The following is a 20,861-nucleotide window of genomic DNA, read 5'->3' as shown; positions in this document are numbered from 1 at the left end:
CCATGAAATTAAAAGATGCTTGCTACTTAAACCTAGACAGCATATTAAAAAGCAGAGACATCATTTTGCCAACAAAGGTCCGAATAGTCAAAGCTATGGCTTTTCCAGAAGTCATGTATGGAGGTGAGAGACAGGCCATAAAGAAGGTTGAGCGCCAAAAAATTGGTGCTTTTAAGTTATGGTGTTAGAGAAGACTCCTGAGAGTCCCTTGGATTGCAATGAGATCAAACCAGTCAATACTAAAGCAAATCAGTCCTGAATATTCATTGGAAGGACTGATGCTGAAGCTCCAAAACTTTGGCTACTGGATAAGAGCAGACTCACTGGAAAAGACCCTGCTGCTGGAAAAGATCGAGGGCAGGAGAAGAGGGCGACCGAGGATGAGATGGTTGGATGGCATCACTGACTTGATGCACATGAGTTTGAGCACACTCTGGGAGATAGTGAAGGACAGGGAAGGCTGGTGTGCTGCATTCCTTGGGACTGCAGAGTGGGACAGGCCTTAGTGACTGAACAACAAGTTCCATTTTATACTAAGGCAAGTGAGGCAAATATCAGAGGAAAAAGAAGTGTCTTGAAAAGAGGCAAGAATTTAGTTGATACCACCAGGACCACTTAGCATTTACAGAGTCATTCCTTATGTTCTCAGGGATTATTTTCCTCAAAATAAGCAGAGATTTTTTTCTTCAGTTTAGCAGTCAAGTGATAAAAATGATGCTACGATATACAAAAACACAGTAAATAAAAACATTTTAAAGGCATCCACTTCCAAAAATATGTCAATATTGAAAAATCATGCTCTAAATCCTTTTTCTTCAATTCCCCTTAATTGTTCAGAGAACATTATAAAGGCATTGTGACTTGCTGACACAGAACCTCCTAAGATTGCTAAATAAACTACATTTCTTCCTGCTGTTCTCAAACAATCTTTTATGTGCTTAAATTTTTTGTTTGCCCTTATGATTTGGAGGAGGGGTAGGCAATTTGGGGTAAAAATGCTTACACAGTAAGACCTTTTTTGTAAACTGCTGAGGGCAGAGAGGGGAGAGAGATTAACAATAATCACTGACTTGTTCTTTTGTTTAAAGGGGAATGAATTGACCCACACATACAGAAAAAAGATCACAGATTATTTAACATAGGTATGAAAACACAAAATTGCAAAATCACAAAACTTTACTTGGCAAAGCGTGATTTACTTTGACCATTAAAAGAATTCATAATTGTCCTTCCTATGAAAAGGAAAATATTTGTCAAAAATCAAGACAGTCACCAGAAAATGGATGTCCACTGCAGAATAAATAAAACAGATCAGTCAGTGCCACTCGAACGACAGAAGGCATAAAACAGTGTGTCAGTGTTCACAGGCCAGAGCACGACTCTCCCCGCCCTCAGGACTGGCTGAGCGGCGTCACACCCAGCCACTGTCAGGCAGCCCTCAAACAGCCACGCCAGGACAAGTCTGCTGGCATTTCCTCAGTTATGACAAGCTCTTGAACACAACCTGCTCCCTCTGTCTAGCTGACGCTTTCCCCCCGTATCGTTTCGTCCTTGTGTTGCTCAGGTTTCAGGGCTCACCTTTCACTTCTCCACATCTACCTCAGGTACCTCCACTGATTACCTCCAAACACTTCATAGCCTCCCCTCCATAGTATTCTAATACTTACCGTTACATGTGTACATAATCGAGCCCACCAGGTTCCTCTGTCCATGGGATTTCCCAGGCAAGAATACTGGAGTGGGTTTGCCATTTCCTCCTCCAGGGGATCTTCCCTACCCAGGGATCAAACCAGAGTTTCCAATGTCTCCTGCACTGGCAGGCAGATTGTTCTTCACCACTGTGCCACCTGGGAAGCCCTACTGTATGCTTATTTTATATTAATGTGTTGTATATATCTATGCATATCACACATGTAACTAGAAGGTCTCTTTTCCCCTTCAGCTGTACATTCCACAAGAACAGAGACCGTGTCTGTCTCACATAACACACAGTGGGCTCTTGGACACTGCCTAGTACAAAAGGAAGCACACTTTCTGGAACAGAATGCATCCAGGGTTTCATCTATGGCTGCCACCACTTCACATCCTCAGAGCCTTGACAAGACCATTCCACCTGCCATGCTAGACTAGAAGACCTTAGTAAACAGGGGAGGTTCTCTACTGACCTGTAAAAACCACTAGGCTTGCATTCTGGGCCAAAGTGGGGGCAGGACGGTCCTTCTGTCAGTCTCATCAGTCAACAGTCATGCCGGTAACCGGCCGTGGACTTTTTTAGGATTCCAGAGGACTGCCTGATTGCTTTTCTGTCTACCAACATAAACTCTTACCTGAAGTAGTTTTTCTTTTCCTTTAGAACAGCAGAACCCAATGCAAATTTTGTTTCTGCCTTTCATCTCTGTGGAAGGCAGCCTCCATGACTGCCTCTGCTGCTCTTTGCCTCCCAGGACTCACAGCTCCTGGGCAACAGACTCCGCCCCAGGTGAGCAGGGTGATCTACGTGGCTAGTATGCTGTCATGGAAATGATGGCATGAGACTTCTGAAGCTAAATCCTAGAAGACACTGGGGCACCTGCTTTGAGCTTTATCATTTGCTCTGGGGGTGGGGGCAGGGGGGCATGCCTGGAGGACACTTCGGCAATCCTAAGAAGAGGTCCATGATGAACTGTGTTCTCCTGCCAACAGCCTGCACCAACTTGCCAGTCACATAAATAAGTCATCTTGGAAAAGGATTCCCCCCGACCTTAATCAGACCTTCAGATGACTGCCGCCTCATTGCTCTCCTGACTGCTACCTCCTAAGACCCTCGCCAGAACTAACCTGCTAAAGAGCTTCCGAGTTCTAAACCACAGAAACTGCAGGTGATAATAAAGGTTCATTGTAGCTTCAAGCTACTAAATTTGGGAGTAATTTTTTATGCAGCAGTGTATAACTAATACAATCTTTCATCACTCAAGTTTGCACAGAAAATTTTCAAGAAATTGTCACCACTTACACACAGGGAAATAAGAAACTCATTTTTATTTTCAGTTTCTCATTTACCCCCCAAGTCTCACCTCTCTGTTCATTAGGTTCCATAAAGAAGACACAGCAACTGGTTGGCTTATTGAAAAATATTTTAGAAGGATAAAATAAGATTCGTTCTGCTTTTTCAGAGAAAAGAATTTTCATATGCTAAGTAGAGAACAGAACTTTCTGAAAGTGATGAAAAGATGAGATAAGAGAGATGGGATAGGGGCTGAAGTGATGCCCTAAAGATCAGGAATGGAAAGGAGGGGAAATAAATTCAGGGATTGGTTTCTTCTATATGTCACAACCTTGCTTTCCTAAATTTTTACTGACGCCCAGCCCCAAGAAACTATATAATGATCAGCGTGTGGGAGTAAGATACACAGTATGACAAATCCCAGGAGGCAGGGAAATTTGTTCATGCGACGAGTTGATTCACTGGAAAAGACTCTGATGCTGGGAAAGGTTGGGGGCGGGAGGAAAAGGGGACGACAGAGAATGAGATGGCTGGATGGCATCACCAACTCTGTGGACATGAGTTTGAGTGAACTCCGGGAGTTGGTGATGGACAGGGAGGCCTGGCGTGCTGTGATTCATGGGGTCGCGGAGAGTCGGACACGACTGAGCGACTGAACCGAACTGAACTGAATAAAAGAAAAAAGTAAGTGACAGCACTTGGATATCAAGATAATTTTAGAAAGGTGCGTGTATGTGTTAAGTCGCTTCAGTTGTATCCAACTCTGCAACTTCATGGACTGGAGCCCACCAGGCTACTCTGTCCATGGGATTCTCCAGGCAAGAATACTGGAGTGGGTTGCCATTCCCTCTCCAAGGGCTCTTCCTGACCCAGGATAGAACCTGCGTCTCTGACGTCTCCTGCATTTGCAGGTGAGTTCTTTACCACTAGGGCCATCTGGGAAGCTCCAATTTTAGAAAGGTATATGATGGCAATTTGGCAAAAGTACCAGTCTTATTTCTCAATTCTATGGAGAAGCATTCTCAAATGTTTTTTTTTGTTTTGTTTTTTCTCTATTCCCTGTCATAATAAATGTGGAACATAAAATGTTCCAATTAGAAACAGAGATGTGTCACCATGATTCCTAAAGGTGGTTAATAAGCCTTTTTTTTTCCTAACAGAAGAATTCTGAATTCATTTGAGTATTTCAATTATTGATATTAAATTCCTTTTAGCTTCATACTGCTTTTGTTTTCTTTTTCAAAGTCTTCTTTCTAGGTTTCCTTCCACTTTTATTATAAAATAGGCTAGAAAAACAGAAAAACTGGGATCATTAATAGTATATAATTAATGTTTTCTGTTAACATATTCAAAGGGCTTCTTTAGGGAAGGCTGGGAGAAACAATGATGAAAAAAAGTTTTAATTATTCACTGGTTACAGTTGCTGCTGCTGCTAAGTCACTTCAGTTGTGTCCGACTCTGTGTGACCCCATAGACGGAAGCCCACCAGGCTCCCCCATCCCTGGGATTCTCCAGGCAAGAACACTGGAGTGGGTTGCCATTTCCTTCTCCAATGTGTGAAAGTGAAAAGGGAAAGTGAAGTCGCTCAGTCGCATCCAACCCTTAGCGACCCCACGGACTGCAGCCTACCAGGCTCCTCCATCCATGGGATTTTCTAGGCAATAGTACTGGAGTGGCTTGCCATTGCCTTCTCCGCTGGTTGCAGTTAATATTGACTTTATCAGTATTAGAATTTCTAAGCATTTTCTTTCTATAGAAGGCAAGGAAATCAACAGAGGGAAGGTCTTCATAATCATAAGTTGCTTGCCAGCTTCTATTCTTGAACAGTGGATCCAGGGAAAGTGCCCCTGGAACTGTTGGGGTAACTGGGTTAAAAAATAAACAAGACCTCAAATGCTCAAAAAACTAGGCTGACTTTGGTTAGAGGTGATTTCCCTCGAAAAAAAACAAAATAATAATCAAAGTATAACTATCTTAATTAGTTTGTGAGGAGAATTAGCATTGTTACACATCATCGACAATTACCAAAATCCCCTGAGCTTCTCAAAGTCCTCACCAACAAAGGAAACAGAAAGATAAGAAACTCCTTTACAAGCAAAACCCAGAGGCAGAACAAAAGTGTTGAGACAGCTGGTCAGTACTGCCAGCTCAGCCAGAGCCATCGCCTTGCTGCCAACTCTCGAGTTCCAGAGTTTTTAGGCTGACTCTTATAAGGGAAACCTCGGCTTTACAGAATTAAAAAGAGAACAGTCTGAAAGACCCTGAGCCAGAACCAACCAGTTAAAGTGCCCCTGATTTCTGCCTGGCCCACAGAAACTGTGTAACGTAATAAATGTTTATTGTTGTCTGAAGCTGCTAAGTTTGGGGGCTGTTCATTATGCATCAACAGACACTAGTATTTCTCATGACTCAAGTTCACACAGTTTGCTAGATTCTTTTTTTTTTAAGTAGAAAAATTTTATTTTTTTTGTTTTTATTTTATTTTTTTAATTGGAGGCTAATTATTTTGCAATATTATATTGGTTGGTTTTGCCATACATTGACATGAATCCGCCCCGGGTGTACATGAGTTCCCCTTCCTGAACCCTCCTCCCACCTCCCTCCTCCCCTTATCCTCCCTCTGGGTCATCCCCATGCACCAGCCCCGAGCATCATTAATATAAAAGGCAAGAATATATTTTGCATGAAGAAATATAAAGTAATCACTAGCATGTAACATGCAGACAAATGAAAACAAGTTTGTTAACACAATTTCTTCAGTTACAGTTAACTGTAACTGTGATAAGGCTGACAGTATAACGTTACAGGCGCTGATTCTTTTACCTAATTTGCCCTAACTTTTATGAATAGCTTCTCTACCTCAAAACCCTTTCAAATTCTTACAACATGACAGCAGGAAGGAAAATGAGAAAGGAAGTTAACTTATGACAATTTTAGGCTGGAATTACTGCAAACTGCGAATGCAAATATTCCAAGAAAGTCTATTTTTTTTCTCTTTTAATATTTCTGTATTTGAAAGAATCCTAGAATAGTGACTATAATGCCTTCAGAGCCATTCTTCATCCTTGGGTGAACTGAGTTATCTCTAAAGAGTGGCTTTTTTTCTTAAATAACAAGTCAAGAGATTTAGGTTTTTCCATCTCTCTCTATAAATCGGCATAAAGTTAAAGCAGCTACCAAGGTAAAAATATGACCTTTCAGAAAAACAAAGGTTCTTGTTAACAAATTTATAATTTTATAGATAAGACAGGTGTTACTTAGTGCTTATTTTCATATGAAAAATGGTAAGATAAGCAGACAAAATGGTGGATGACATAAGAAAATAAAAAAGTCACCTACCCTTAAGAGGATCATGCTCTGCTCTCATAATATCAATAAGGGAATTTTCCAGAGAGTGCATATTCAAACTGTCATACATTCTACTTCGATCCTGGAAAAGAAGAAGAAAAAAAGAAAGAATATAGTCTACACAATTTTTTCAAAAAGTGATGATTAATGTACTATCTAAATCTTCTTACATAAATTAGGACATTTGACTAATATAATATTACTAGTCAGTTTGTAACCCAAGACAATATCAATAACTAAGGATCTCCTGAGCTTAATATCTCTTGTACTGGAGGACAATAGATTTCATACATTTATCTCCAAAATCACATATCAAAAGTATCTTACTTAATTAGCAGTATTAATGCAATACAGTAAAAACAATTTCTGTTGCTATTCTCAACTTATAAATATTTCTGAAATCTTATACACACAGAAAGCATTTTCAGTTGTTATTTAACTTTTAAACTTTTCACACATATATAGGAATTTGGACACTGCCCTTGAAAAATAAATATTTGGGGTGAAAAGGCTTAATTCCATAATGCACCATACTTTAAACATCAACTGTATGCTATTTAATAGTCAGAATTTCATAATAAAGAATGCATAAGCATCTTAAACAGTAAAAATTAAAAGCACGAAATACCAATTTCAGAACAAAGACAAACATCAAGAATAATCCTGACATACTGATCTCTGCCCTTCCAAATCTTCTACCACTGCTGCAAAAAATGAAGGCAGGGGAGAAAAGGGCGAAAGAATTTTCACCGCAGCAAGTTTCCTATATCATCAAGTCTCAGAACAAAGTCTTTTGTGTAGTTGGAAGTTTTGTTTGCTGAATGTCAAATCCCTCAGCTTGCTTACCAGAAGGAGTCTGATTCTGTAATGTTCATGAATTTATATTGTATTCTGTATGATATACATTCAATACACTTGAACAAATATACACAGGGAGCCACCACAGCAAGCCCTGGCCTGTGCCCCCTAACTGCCAGGCAGTCTGCTCCCAAATCACGCCCATGCTGACCCCACTCGTTCAGGTTAAAGTGTGTACCCCACCCGGTGCTTATGCGCTGTATGCAAACGAGGGGGAGGCTGAGCAGGCCGGCCACTTCCACCTCTCAAAGAATGAGAACACAGAGAAAGGAAAGGAAGAACAAGAAATGCTGGGGAAAAAAGTCTCCACAGAAGTCAGAATGAGGCACTGCTTAACCTCGGTCCCTGAGTTTCAAGCACCATGACACCTGTGAGATGATGTAATGCTCCGTATGGACCTGAATATGTGATTTTTTCCTGAAAAGGTTTATGGCTTTCCTTAGTTTTCCAAAGGAGTCCACAATCCAAAGAAGATCCAGAACCACTCTTTTAGAAAGCCAAGGAAAAACATAAGAAGTTTTTCTGAGAGTATGTTGACTTTTTAAAATTCTCCTCTGATGTTTCAATGAGGGTTGCAAGCTTTTTTTTTGCGGGGTGAGGGGGGCAGATCACCACTGCAGACTAAACAAGTCACTGTCAGAGAATTTGAAACTGCCAAGCAACAGTGAACGATGGAAAGAACACTAGACCTGGAGGATCCTGCTGGAGCTTCATCACTACCTACATTAGCACCCCTTACCTAGTTTTATTTAGACTCCTGAGATGCAACACACCCACCAGTAATAGGTGTTCCCTGGAACAATGACCTTGATTGGGGATGGAGGCACAGAGTCACTGAGCTGTAACAGCGACTCTCACACTTCATTCAGCATGCTTCAGAAACATCTGGAAGGCTTGTCAGACATACAAGTTGCTGGGACTCATCAACTGATTCAATAGGTCTGATTCAACAGGTCTGGAGCGGCCTCTGAGAATTTTATTTCCAGTAAGTACCCAGGTGATCCCGAGACTGCTGGGCCAAAGACCACACTTTAAGAAGCATTGCACTTCTTAACCTGAAGCTACTTAACCTTTTTAGGCTTTGTTCCATCTTCGAGAAAATAAAATAATCCCATCAAACTAGATGATGTCTAAAGTCTACTTTTAAAATAATAGAAATAATGGAAAAGTAAAAGACTTATAGTAGTATATAATAAATAAAACTGGGATACAGAAAAACTTGGGCAGAAATGACATGCAATTTTTGTAATCTATCCAAATATGTCCATCTTTTGTGTTTCTACTGTATGAGTTCATAACTAATTTGTTGGTTTTCCTGCCTCTGTCAATGAATTTCTAAGTTAATTAGGGGTAGGGACCTGCTAATTATGGAATATATCTATCTCTCAAATGTTTGTTGAATGAACAGTACCTTACATTTACCATAAAAACTGCAAAAGTTTAAGTTGAGCTCAGTGAGGGCAAAGACTGCACTTTTAGGTGGTAATTACAAAGGACTGCAAATCTTCTCAGAATCCTCCATGGAGTTGGTACTCAAAATGTTAAGTAACTAAACTGAGACAAGTATCAGGTAATAATGTGACCTTTCTGTCGACTTGAATTTCCAACCACACAATGAAAGATTATATATTATATTCAAAGCTCCAAAATGTAGAATTTAAAAAGTAAACTGTCATGACAAAAATTGTTCATGTAATTAAACAAACAAAAAAAATCTTAAAAAATTAAGTATGCTGTATCAAAGGGTTCTAAGATGGAATATAACATAGATACTTTATAGTCTATTGATCTTAAATTCTTACAAAGAAATGTGTTATGGTTCAGGGTTATCTTCTCAGGCTTATGTTTTCTGAACAGAATCAGACCATGCCCTGTCTTCAGTCAACCTACGAATTTAATTAATGGTAACTAATACCACCTAAATTAGCATTTCCCATACAACTTTTATTTATGTATTTATTTGGCCAGCCTCTATCTCCATTCCAAGGAGTATGATCTTGCTTTAGAGCACAGTAAAATTAATGCAGAATCCTATACATACTGTCAACGGACCGTGGATAATATTTAAGGTATGAAGAGAAAATATATAAGCAAGTTATTCAATAAATGTATCAACTCTGGCAACTCTTATTTTTAAAATAAAAAAAGCTACATGCATCGACAGCTTTAGCTTTAATGCCTATATCCAACTGAAACAGTGAGATGCCCATTTATAAAGTCCCTTATTTTCCTTTGCCTTTCAAGTCTTTCATCATGAAACAAACTCCTATCTCAGCAAAGAAAATAGCAAGCTATTTTAAAACTATTAACTTAGTTATACTTTATTAAGCATCAGCTGCAGCCCACATGATTTTTAAATCACCAAATACAAAATAGCCTTGAGCAGGCAAAGAGCTCATGACCTTGCAAAAGTTACTTTCTGGGTAATGGAACCTGGAGGTTGTTCACATTAAAAAAAAAAACAAACCAGATAATTCCATTAAATAAAGTGTGGGGATTAAAATATAACTTCTGAAAAAAAAAAAAAAAACAGAAACATATCTAATTAGAAGACAAAAACTCATGCATTCTTCAGGAATAGGGACATTAGAACAAACTGTGTTCATGTAAACTCCCATTGGTTCAAAACCTAAATGGAAATCCTGAATCCATTCTAAAGTTACCATAAACACAGGAATACTGATTATCATAAAAAGACAGGAAATTGCAGCAAAGTAATTTACATTTATTACTACATGGTTATCTGAAAACAGCCAATACATTTCACAAAAGTAAGAATCTACCAGAAAAAGTTTATCCAAATCCACTGCAGAAATATGAAAGTTATGTGGCAAAGAACCAACTAAATGGGCTTTCAGAAACTGAGATTATAGTATCCCACAACAATGAACAGGCAAAAATTAGAACACAATGGTAAAAAAACTACAATCTCTTATATTTTAATAGTTTGCTACAGTCTTTAAATACAGACATTTGCCACAAAGACTTATGGAAGCAACAGCGAACTCCTGGAAAGACTGAAAAACACAGAAAAAACAAAGTCATTCTAATTTTAAAAAGGATGACCTGGGAAAGATTATAAATATTGAAAGGTAACTAATGTGGTCAACAGTGATATTAAAATACAACAAAAGGAACTTGAACTTAGTTAAAAGGGAACTTTTTTATGGGGTGTTGTATTTTTGCTTTGACATAATCCAAACCCTATTTATTTCAAAAGAAGTGGGTAAGTAGAAGCTTTTCCTTTTGACGATAATGTTTCCTCCCTATGAAAAAAAGAGGCAGATTATAGAAAGCCCACCAGGTTCCTCTGTCCATGGGATTCTCCAGGCAAGAATACTGGAGTGAGTTGCCATGCCCTCTTCCAGAGGATCTTTCCGATCCAGGGTTGAACTTGAGTCTCCGGCATTGAAGGCAGGTTCTTTACCATCTGAGCCACCAGAGAAGCCCATAGAAAACCTCTATAACATCAGATTTAAAGTTATACCAGATGGCTTGGGTATATATTCTCTGCCTAAGTAGAAAGATCAACTTTTGTTGCATTTTTGTGTTTAGTTCTCCTGACTATACTCTGCTACTGCACTTTACCGAACGAGCGGCAGATACTGTGCTGCTTTGCTTCAGCACGCAATGCAGCTCTCAATCTGGTATGCTCCCATCTGATTCTCTGGTTGTTCCACAGAGAGATATCCCTTATTCATCCAACTGGACTTTCATCTTCTCAAAAGCAAAGAACAGTATCTCCCCATACATATCTCCACGGTAAAGCACTACTGCATATACAATGAATATACATTTCTTGACCTTCCTTTATTATTCTAATCCTCAACAAAGAGCTGTAACAGTGATTTGGGGGGATGGGGAATCAAGCCCCAAATAGCCAAAGCTAATTTAGTATCCACAATGGTTAAATAAAATGGAAAGGTAAGTAAACAAATACCTGGTATAAGAATGTGTCAAGTACAAGTAAAGAACTGAATACAGATAGGAAACATAAAAAGGATCATAAGCACAGATTATGAGATACCATCCTACCTTATTTTCAGTAGATATGACAGTTTCACAACTACCAATGTCCCTATAACTCATCTAGTTTAAGAATCACAATTTAAGGAACGTTTCATTAAATGAAAACTTGGACTTGGCCTTGTTTTCTGTATAATGTGAATAAAGTCTCCAAAGAATGTATTTTTCTGAGAGGTCCCCAGATTATCACATCACATTTATCATAAGAGCCTGGATATTAAAGATTAGCAAGAAATATCTTCAGTTAATTCAAGGTAGTTTATGTACATTCCCAGGAATTGCAGGGGGAACATCTATAAGACCCCAAATCTAGAGCTGGGGAAAAAAAAAATATATATATATATATAGAGAGAGAGAGAGAGAGCAGGCCAGCTCTCACAGGCTTTATAGGCTATAATACAGTTTTAAAAGCATGGTGTTGGTTTGTTTACAGAAAACTGATATGCCATATATAAACTAAGTAGTAACCTCAGCTCCTAGTATATTTACTCTCCATTGCAAATATTCCAGTATTAATGAATAAATATACGTAGCCTGTTTATCTGCCTGAAAGTTCAAGTTTAAGGTAATTTAGAATTCATACTTTTGAGTATGACTAAGCATATTAGCAAGAGTAGCTAATAGCACTTTAAACAAAAATAGTATTATATTTAGTCTTAAAGAAACTAATAAAAATACATTCATTTTAAACTCAGAAATGAATATAACAATTTATATTTGTTTTTAAAAAGTTTTTAATCTGCAGTTTTTTGATTAAAAAAGGGGGGGAATTTTAAATAAGGAAATGCCAATGTGAAAATTTTACATACAACCGAAATAAAACCAATGTACAAAACTATTTCTTTTCCATTTACTAAATTCAATTACATGTCCCATTCTTGGTATAGGTTAGGCCAGGTACAAGAATTAAGACTTTAGTTCTACAGTTTACTACATTTTAGACTTAAATCAATTTGAGACTTAAGGAAATTTTAAAAGTTAAATGTTTTTAAATAATGTATTTGTTAACTAAAATGTATTAGTATAAAAATACTGTATATGATGAAAAAAGATCAGAAATGAAAATAATCTCCTCAGATATTTAAGTGTCTAAATATTTTCTATAATTTTAACTTTGCCAAATAGTGAGGAACTACCCAACCGTTTAAGATACCAATTGCAGTTTGTAGCTGCTGCTGTATTTCTAAGAACCTCAACTTCAAATACCTCAACCTTTTATGGAAAGACAGAAACCCTGAACAAATTTTGTCTAATAAGTACCCTTAGGGTACTCAAAGAAAAAACAACATTGCTTTTAAGGCCAGGTGGGACGTCATACAGGGTACCTCCACTGCCTGGGACCAATGCCCATTGCTCCCCCTGCCCCCCAAATAAAACAAGACCCTTGTACTCTAAAAATAAAGGGGGGTGGGGTGGGGATAAGGAAGCAGGGAGCAAAAGACGTGGCCACAATAGATGAAAGAAAGCACAAGAGCTGGCTACAAAGGCCTTACAGGATAGCTCTAGACATTCCTCTTGCGATAGGGAAACTATGACCCAAAGAGATGAAAGCCCATAAATCGTGTCATCCAATGTCAAAAAACTCGTGAGAGGAAGAAGATGATTCAGGCTTCAGATCTCCTTTTCTTCTAGGTCAGTTCACTTTCCACTATCTTTTTCTTTACCATTCTCTTCAATTTCATCCTCATATCTCGGGCTCAGGAATCCACAGGGATTGCCAATATCTCAACAATTTACCAAAAAATTAAAAAAAAAAAAATTATCCTTACGCATCAAAATCCTTTTTCTTAAAGTGAATTTACCTTAAATCTTAAGGGCATAGATAAGAGCAGAGAAGCTGAGTGGGAGGGCTGACAGCCCTCATCCTGTGGGAGTCCCATGGGCACCTCTGCAGAGCCCAGTTTGAAAATTTCCCTTTCATTATGACCTCTCTCTACCGCAGCATTTTTCTACCCACTGAAGCCATCTTAATAACCTAATCTCTCAACATCTGCCCCCCCCAACCCCTATGGATCCTCACTGACATCTTTGTCTTCTTTTTCCTCCACAGATACACATCCCGCTAACATATCCTCTTGCTTCCTCCTGGTACAACCTCTTCAAATAATTAGGTCCTTTCTTGTCTAAAACCATGTCCCTTGTCACCTTCAAAATAATTGCCAGTTTTTCTCTTCTAGCATACCATCTCCTAGACACTTATGTATTTAATTTGAACACCATCACTTGAAAATACCACTAATATAGCCTAACTGTGCCAGAGAAGAGAGGAGAGTAGAAATAGATGGATTACACCGCAACATTAACAAGATAACAAATTACGAATTACATGAGATAGGTACTTATTTCTACCTGGAAATCCTGGTAGGACTGCTTTGGTAAATAGGTGGACTTATTTAAAACAAGTGCTAATGGCTGATTACTGAAGTTACTGCCAACCCTGCCGGTCAGAATGCTATTTTCAAATGTAATATTAATCTGTTTATACAGTCCTTACTTGTAAAATCATTTCTTGTTGATAAAGTAACTACGGATAACAGAGCTCCATTCACTGGACTCCCATAATGTCAAGTCTATGGTCATTCAAACTTTGGCTCTGTAAGTAAAGAACCCTCTTTTGTGAGGACTGAGTGTCCTACTCGTCCTGCAAATAATTCTCATCACCTGGTGCCCAGTATGTGTTCAAATCTCATCTGCAGGAAGAGAGACAGCATTTTGTAACCATAAAGGGCTTGAAGGTAATTCGATTAAGATTTGACTCTCAGATGTTTGACTCAGTTTCTCTTCTACAAGGAACTGATTATTTGGGAGAAGATAAGTGTATATAATAGCAGTAACAAAGTTTAGAGAAATACCATAAACTTTTTTATAAAGGTGAAAAACTGAACTAAGGGCTTTCTTAGAAGTATATCTCAAGACAAACACAGCATGTTTCATGAAAAAGTTTGCCAAAAAATTCTATAAAACATTTATGAAATGTACAATTAGATGTTAAATAAATAAATGATTTTATACCTAACTGCAAATGATTCTGAGAAGACATAAAATATGTTCAGTTTAAATGATTCTGAAAAGAGATAAAAGGTGTTCAGTTTGACTGATGTTTAAAGTCAGGTGCACTTGGGTATGTGATTCCTTTTTCCAAAAACAAATCAATTACATTCAGGAAATGTAAAATGATTATGAGTTACTTTCAAATTTAAAAATGAAGCACTTTAAATAGTTTAAGTGATCCTTTAAAAATAAATTGCTTTCACGTTTTCTGACATATGCTTAAACAAATATAATCGAAAAGCACATACTAAATCCTACTCACAATACAAACACTAAACCCCTAGCCAAAATCCTGGTAAGTACACACTGTGCAGCCTACCTGGTCTATTCTGGATGTTCCGGCTGCAGTGCACCAACTATCTTGGAGTGAATCTGAGCCCCAAGCTGGCAACTGCAAACTAGATCTCACCTTCAATAGCATAGAAGTTTTCATCAGAAACAAGCAGTTCTCTTCCCCATTCCCACCCACAAAAAAAAAAAAAAAAAAAAGAAAAGGAACAAAGAATGAAAAGGAAAAAAAAAAACAATCAAAAGTTCTATCTTGTATCTTTGTTCCATCCTCTAACAGTGTTAAGGGAAAGATATTCTCATTTTAGATAATATAAGGGGACTTCATTAACTTAAAATTTCAACAAAATATTAAACGTCTGAAAAAATGTCTAATCATCATATATGTTAGGCCACATTTAGAAAAAGTCACTGAACCAGTGAACAAATCTGAATTCAATGTAAAACACCCTAATATTATTTTGCCTCGATCAGAGCTGCACTAACTATATTTGAATATACGTACAGCTGATCATAGTCAAAGTCATGAACAATTACTAAATATTTTAGTTTAGCTATATTTGAGGAGAAACTCATTTTGGTGGCCTATTAAAGATTAATAAATCAAGGCATTCACAAGGAGCTGCCAATTAAAAAGCTTCAATATGAATTTAAGAGATATAGCAGGGTTCTTCTACACTTTACGAAGCTTATTTTCTATTATGTGTTTAGAGGTTTGTTTTCTTTAGTCTCATTTTCTCTATATAGGTATTTCATCCTGTGATAATTAAATTAGACACTTAAACATTAGAGCTTTCTCATTTTAATCCATGAACTTTATCATACTATTACTACTACCACCACCCAATTTCCTATATTGAAAGATTAACATTAGAAACAAGGCCATTTACACACCATTCTTACCTGTAAGGGTAAGAGTGTATTACTATTGTTGTCTGTTCTGAACACATTATCTTCAATCCAAGATTTTGGAGTCAGTGATGGAGTAGAGCGCGTGAATTTCGGTGGTGCTATGACATTACCAGAAAACGGTTTCTTCAATGGAGATATCTGGTTCATAGCTCCTGGGAGCCCCATGTTTCCAGTTCTACGGTGATCTCTGCCGTGCACTGCTCCCCAGGACATACTTCCGGCGCCCCAGCCACTGCTTTGATGGTTGCTCCAAGGAGACTGTTTCAGAAGAGGCTGGGGAAAATACATCTATTTAAATTACAGGCATTTAAAGAGGTTATAATTGAAATCCAAACTTAGGCCTGAGTTAAGAACTCATACAATCTTTTAAAAAATGAGTATTTAATAGACTTGATATCTTGTATATGAAAACATATTCACTTAATGCTAGCTGACTTTTTGTACTCTCGTCTACATAAATCATAATGAATCAAGCAGATATTTCACGACAGTTACTAAAATGAACCATGCAGTTACTTTTTTTCCCCTTCAGAAAGAGCCACATAAATGACAGATATGAAGAAAAAACTAAAGATAAAAATTGAGATTAACTTTGAAGATCCTTAAAGATATAACTTACACTATGATCTTTATGCAATCATATTCTGCTAAGCATACCACTAGAAATAGGGTTTTATTTATTAAAATATACTAATCATATGAGTGAAATATTTAGACTTTAGATTTCTAAAATAAGTTGTATCACTGTAAAAGTGGTTAATAACATTTGGCTTTATTCTATTGCATGGAATAAAAATGCCTTTGGGGATAGAGAAAATACAAGAAATCTCTCTCTTTTTTTGCACTGTTTATTCAACTTTTAAAATTTTTACTCCACTTTTAATGTACTTTCTTCGAAATTTTTGTAGTTGTTATTTCACTTAACTATCCAAGAAATTGTTATTATCTGCTATTATCCATGGGCGGATACAGAGATAACTACATATACTTTGATTGTTCTAGTAAAGACCTTAATAATACAAGTCTCCATTAATGTCATCCATTTTCAAAAATATATTATATTCCAAAACAGAATCAATGGCAAGAAAAGTTAAGTCATCAAAGAATGAAAAATTCTCCAAGAGGCTATAACTGTAGATTTTGAAGAGTATTAACTGATAGCAATTATACTGTCAATAAGCTTATAATTTAATAATTTTGTGCTAACATTGAGCCAAAGGGAGTATGGGTCATGGAGTTACTATATAAGTTAATAAGTTACTGTAAGTCAAGCACTCTTAAACCTATTTTTTTTGGTAAGCCTGGTCTATAGTACCTGTTTTAAAAAATTTTTTAATGCTAATATAACCATAAATATATACTACCCTTTCCCCCTCTACATACTTCAAAAGCATAGCTAAGGGTCCATGGACAAATCCCTCATTCTTGAGGGCCTTACTTTCCTCATGGACACAGTGCTCAAACTTCTCTTGCAGTGATCTAAAATTCCATTTAATAGCGGGGTGACCTTTTACACTCCATTGCAAGACCCTTCTTTTTGACAAAAAGCAGATTACAGTTAAATATGGATCTCTGTATAGTCTTCTAATAAGAGTCCATGGCCTCAAGAACACAAAGATACCTATTGATAATTGCCGCCACAAGTTTCCAGTTAAAAAACAAAGACTCTGACATTCAAAACATAGTTCTTCAAGATCAGGTAAATCATGGAAACTGCTGCTAAGTCACTTCAGTCGTGTCCGACTCTGTGTGACCCCATAGACGGAAGCCCACCAGGCTCCCCCGTCCCTGGGATTCTCCAGGCAAGAACACTGGAGTGGGTTGCCATTTCCTTCTCCAAAATCATGGAAAAGTGGCATGCTATTTCAAAATTCCCTAATGTCAACTCTTAGAGGCCACATTCTCCTTTCTCAGGGAGAAACCAGTGGAGTGATTCAACAAAAGCTGTTAACTGTTATTCTGGTTAATTTAAATAAACTGTTAACTGTTACCTGGGTTAATTTAGATAGCAGTCACCTCTTGAAAAGGTTAATCCTTAAAAACTAACCGGTCAATGGAAAAAGTTACATCAGTAAGTTAATGCTTAAGGTTAAGGTCCAATTTTGCTTCTCAATCTTTAATCGCTGAAGTGGCCTTAGAATAACCACTTTAATAAATGCTGACTAGATTTAAAAAAAAGAACAAAATACTCTTTCAATGTCAACTAACCAACCCAGCGGTCACTCTGACGTTGTCCTGACAGGATAACAAACAGACCTTGAATTTCAGAAAGGACCCGGATGAATAACCTGCCCGTTGTGATTTCATAGTTACACTACCCCCTTAAAATGCACACACCCTATCATTCAAGAGGTTAAGGCCACCAAAAAAAGAAAAAAAAAAGGAAAAGTCCTCTTTTCAAGGTAACACACTAATCACAGGCTCGTTTAGTTTTAACTCCTGCAAGATATTACCCGGACCTTGACAGGCACGGAAAGTGAAAGGGAGCACAGCTTCTATCTTCTCCACCATCTGACAGCTCGGGGGACCGACCCGCGCCGGGAGGGAGGCAGGCGGGCGGGCGCGGCGCTGCCGGGCGGCCGCTCGCCGACGCGGGTCCCGCCGGGTTCCTCGCCCGCGACGGCGCCCTCCGGCCAGTTCAGGAGGAAAGAAACCCCAAAGCAAAGAGGCCTTGCGCCCGCTCCCCGCCTGGACGGCGGCGGAGGCTCACGGGCTGCCCCCGCGCGTCGCCCCCGGTAATCCTTCTCCTCCTTCCCCAGCTCGCTTCCCACAGCCGCTGCCCCCGAGCCCGCCGCTCCCGCGTCGCCAGCCCCTCGGTCCCCGGCCGCCGGCCGCCTCGCCGCGTCCCCGGGCTCGGGGAAGCCGCCCGGCCGGGGGGCGCCCGCTCCGCGGGACCCGAGGGCACGTCGCGCCCGGACGCCCGCCGCCCCGGCCCCAGCCCCCGGCGCCGCGCCGGGCCGTTCGAGGGGGCGCCCGGCCGGGGCCACTTAGAGCCGGGGCCCCGCAGCCCACGGTGGCCACAGGCCCCTGCCCCGCCGGCGGCCCTTCACCGCCCTCCGCGTCCCGCTCCCGCGGGCGAGCGGCCGTCGCCGCGGCTCCTCGGGGCCGCCCGGCCGAGCCCGGTCTCCGGCCGCCCCGCCCGCGGTCTCCCCGGCCCCGCGCCGCAGCCGGGCGGCCGCCCGTCCGCCGTTACCTGGTGGTGGTTGTAGGAGTTCCTCTGCTGCAGGAAGGCGGCGGCCGCCGCCTGGTGCTGCTGCTGGAGCTGCGGGCTGACGGGCGACCTCCGGCTCTGCGGCTGCTGCGGCGCCGCGGGCGGCGGGGGCTGCTGCTGAGGTAAATTCATGGCGGGCGGCGGGGGCACGGCGGCCGCCGAGAAAGGGCCCCCGAAGCCGCCGCCGCCGCCGCCGCCGCCGCCGCTCGCCGGCACGCTGAGCCCCGCGCAGCCGTGCGGGGACACCGGCGAGAAGCTCGGGAAGAAGGCCGGGTTCATGGACGACGGCAGCCCGGGGTAGAAGCCGTTCTCCGAATCGGGGCTGGGCGGCGGCATGGCGCTGAGCGAGCCGCCGCCGCCGCCGCCACCCGGGGTGGCGGCCGACGAGCCCGGCGGCGGCGGCTGCGGCTGCGGCGGCTGCTGGGGCGGCGGCGGCGGCGGCGGCTGCTGGGGCGGCGGCGGCGGCGGCTGGGACTGGGGCGGCGGCGACGCGGTCTGCACCGACCAGGGGGTGCCGAAGCCGGGCAGCGGCGGCGGCGGCGACGCGGAGCCGCCTCCCCCTCCGCCTCCGGGGGGCCCCCCGCCCCCGCTGCCGCCGCCGCCGCCGCCCGGGTGCGGAAGGTCCGGGCTCTGCAGGCTGCTGAAGGCGCCCGCGCCGAGCGCCCCGCCGGGCAGGAGGTTACTGGGGCTGTTGAGCAGAGGGTGGTTGGGAGACTCCATGGAGCCCGGCGCGGGGTTCACCGGCGGCGTCGAGGGGGCCAAGCCCGCATTGGGGGGCTCGGCGGCGCTGCCCTCGCCCGCGGCCGGGGTCTTGCGAGGGCTGCCCGCGCCTCCGTGGCGGCGCCGCGGGGCTGCGGGCGGCGAAGGCTGGAGCTGCGGGAGCGGGGGCAGGTCGGCCGGGCGCTGCCGCGGGGCGAAGTCCTGCGGCGGGAGGTGCTGCGGGTGCGGGAGGCTGAACGGCGGCGGCGGCGGCGGCGGCGGGCTGAACCGGCCCGGGCAGTGGAGCGGCGGCGGCAGCGGCTTCGAGTCCGGAGGGTGGGGAAGATGGGGAGGGCTGAACTCTTTCCTCTTCTGGCTGCTCAGCTGCTGCTGCTGCCGCTTACTGAAGTCCTGCGGGGAGGAGGTGCGGCGGCAGCAGCAGCAGGAGGCGGAGGAGGAGGAGGGGTGGTGCAGACTCGGTTTGAAGTCCTGGGAGGGGAGGAGGTGGGTCACACCCGCGTTCGTGCCGCTGCCGGGGTGGTGGTTGGGGAGTTTCTCCGTGGCCGCCGCCCCCGAGAGCGGCCGCGCCGGCTGCTGTGTCAGCCCCAGCAGCAGCTCATCCTGCATGGTCTGCTGATGCGCCAGGAACGGGGAGGAAGAGGAAGCGGCGGCGGCAGCCGAGCGGTCCGCGCCGCCGCAGCCGAGGGGGATCGACAAGGGGGAGGCGGCCTCCGCGAAGCCGGTGACAGGCAACGGCGGCGGCGAGAGCGGGCCGAAGGGCGTGGCGGAGGGCGGCGGGGCGGCGGGTCCCGCGGCGGAGGGACAGTACGCCCCGCCGCTGAACGGGGAACCGGGGCTGTTGCTTCGGAGAGGGGCGGTGTGCAGCGCCCCAAAGCCGAAGTCCCGCATTTATCAGGCCGGCGGCCGCGGGAGGGGACGCGCCCCGTCCGCCGCCGCCGCCGCCCTGCCTAAGAAGCCGCCGGTTCTGCGGCGGAGCGGCCGTGGTGGAAGGAGCTGGGGCAGGGGGAGTCAGTGAGAGAGGGACACCGTGACTGAGCCAGGGGGCACCGACTTCGGCCCCCACCAACCCTCGCGGCGCTCACCGCCACCTCCCGAGACCGGCTCGGGCCCCGCCGCCGCGGCCGCCGCCGCCCAGGCCGCTTAAGAAGCCCGGAACGTGCGTCAGCGCCACCTCACAGTCGCACCGCCCCCCGCGGTGCGTCCCGGCACGCGCGGGCCCGCGGCCGCCGCCCCGCCTCTCATGAATATGCAGATGAGGGCCGGGGCCGCGCGCGCGCGCTCTCGGGAGGGCGTGGGGGGCGCGCGCGCCGCGTTTCCTCAGGCTACGCCCGCGTCCGGGAAAGGGAGCGGCCGGTGGGACCGGCGGGCGGCCGGCGACGCCTGAGCGCCCGGCGCGCGCTCACGAGAGCGAGCGCGCGCGCGGCTCGGACGGTTCCTGGGCAACCGCCCCTCCGGGCGCGGGGT

General features: G+C 43.3%; 1 protein-coding gene across 7 annotated transcripts in view; it reads right to left on the bottom strand.

Moving 5' to 3' along the window:
- The window catches only part of CPEB2 (cytoplasmic polyadenylation element binding protein 2), a 77,195-nt gene extending 56,696 nt beyond the window's left edge, over positions 1–20,499 (bottom strand). For 4 of the 7 annotated variants that reach the window (XM_088836501.1, XM_088836502.1, XM_088836503.1 and 1 more), the window contains exons 1-4: positions 18,660–20,499; positions 15,458–15,739; positions 14,586–14,675; positions 6,323–6,413 (exon numbers count right to left, since the gene is read on the bottom strand). In XM_088836501.1, the coding sequence (XP_088692627.1) occupies positions 6,323–6,413; positions 14,586–14,675; positions 15,458–15,739; positions 18,660–20,285 (2,089 nt within the window). In that variant the 5' untranslated portion in view covers positions 20,286–20,499. The remainder of the gene's footprint in view (positions 1–6,322; positions 6,414–14,585; positions 14,676–15,457; positions 15,740–18,659) is intronic. The other 3 variants (XM_088836505.1, XM_088836506.1, XM_088836507.1) reach the window with 1 other exon arrangement.
- Positions 20,500–20,861: the final 362 nt, after the last annotated feature.

The sequence above is a fragment of the Moschus berezovskii genome, chromosome 5, assembly GCF_049115385.1.
Source record: "Moschus berezovskii isolate FMDL1 chromosome 5, NW_MosBer_1.0, whole genome shotgun sequence".
Lineage (NCBI taxonomy): Eukaryota > Metazoa > Chordata > Mammalia > Artiodactyla > Moschidae > Moschus > Moschus berezovskii.
This window is presented reverse-complemented; position numbering and strand designations above follow the sequence as displayed.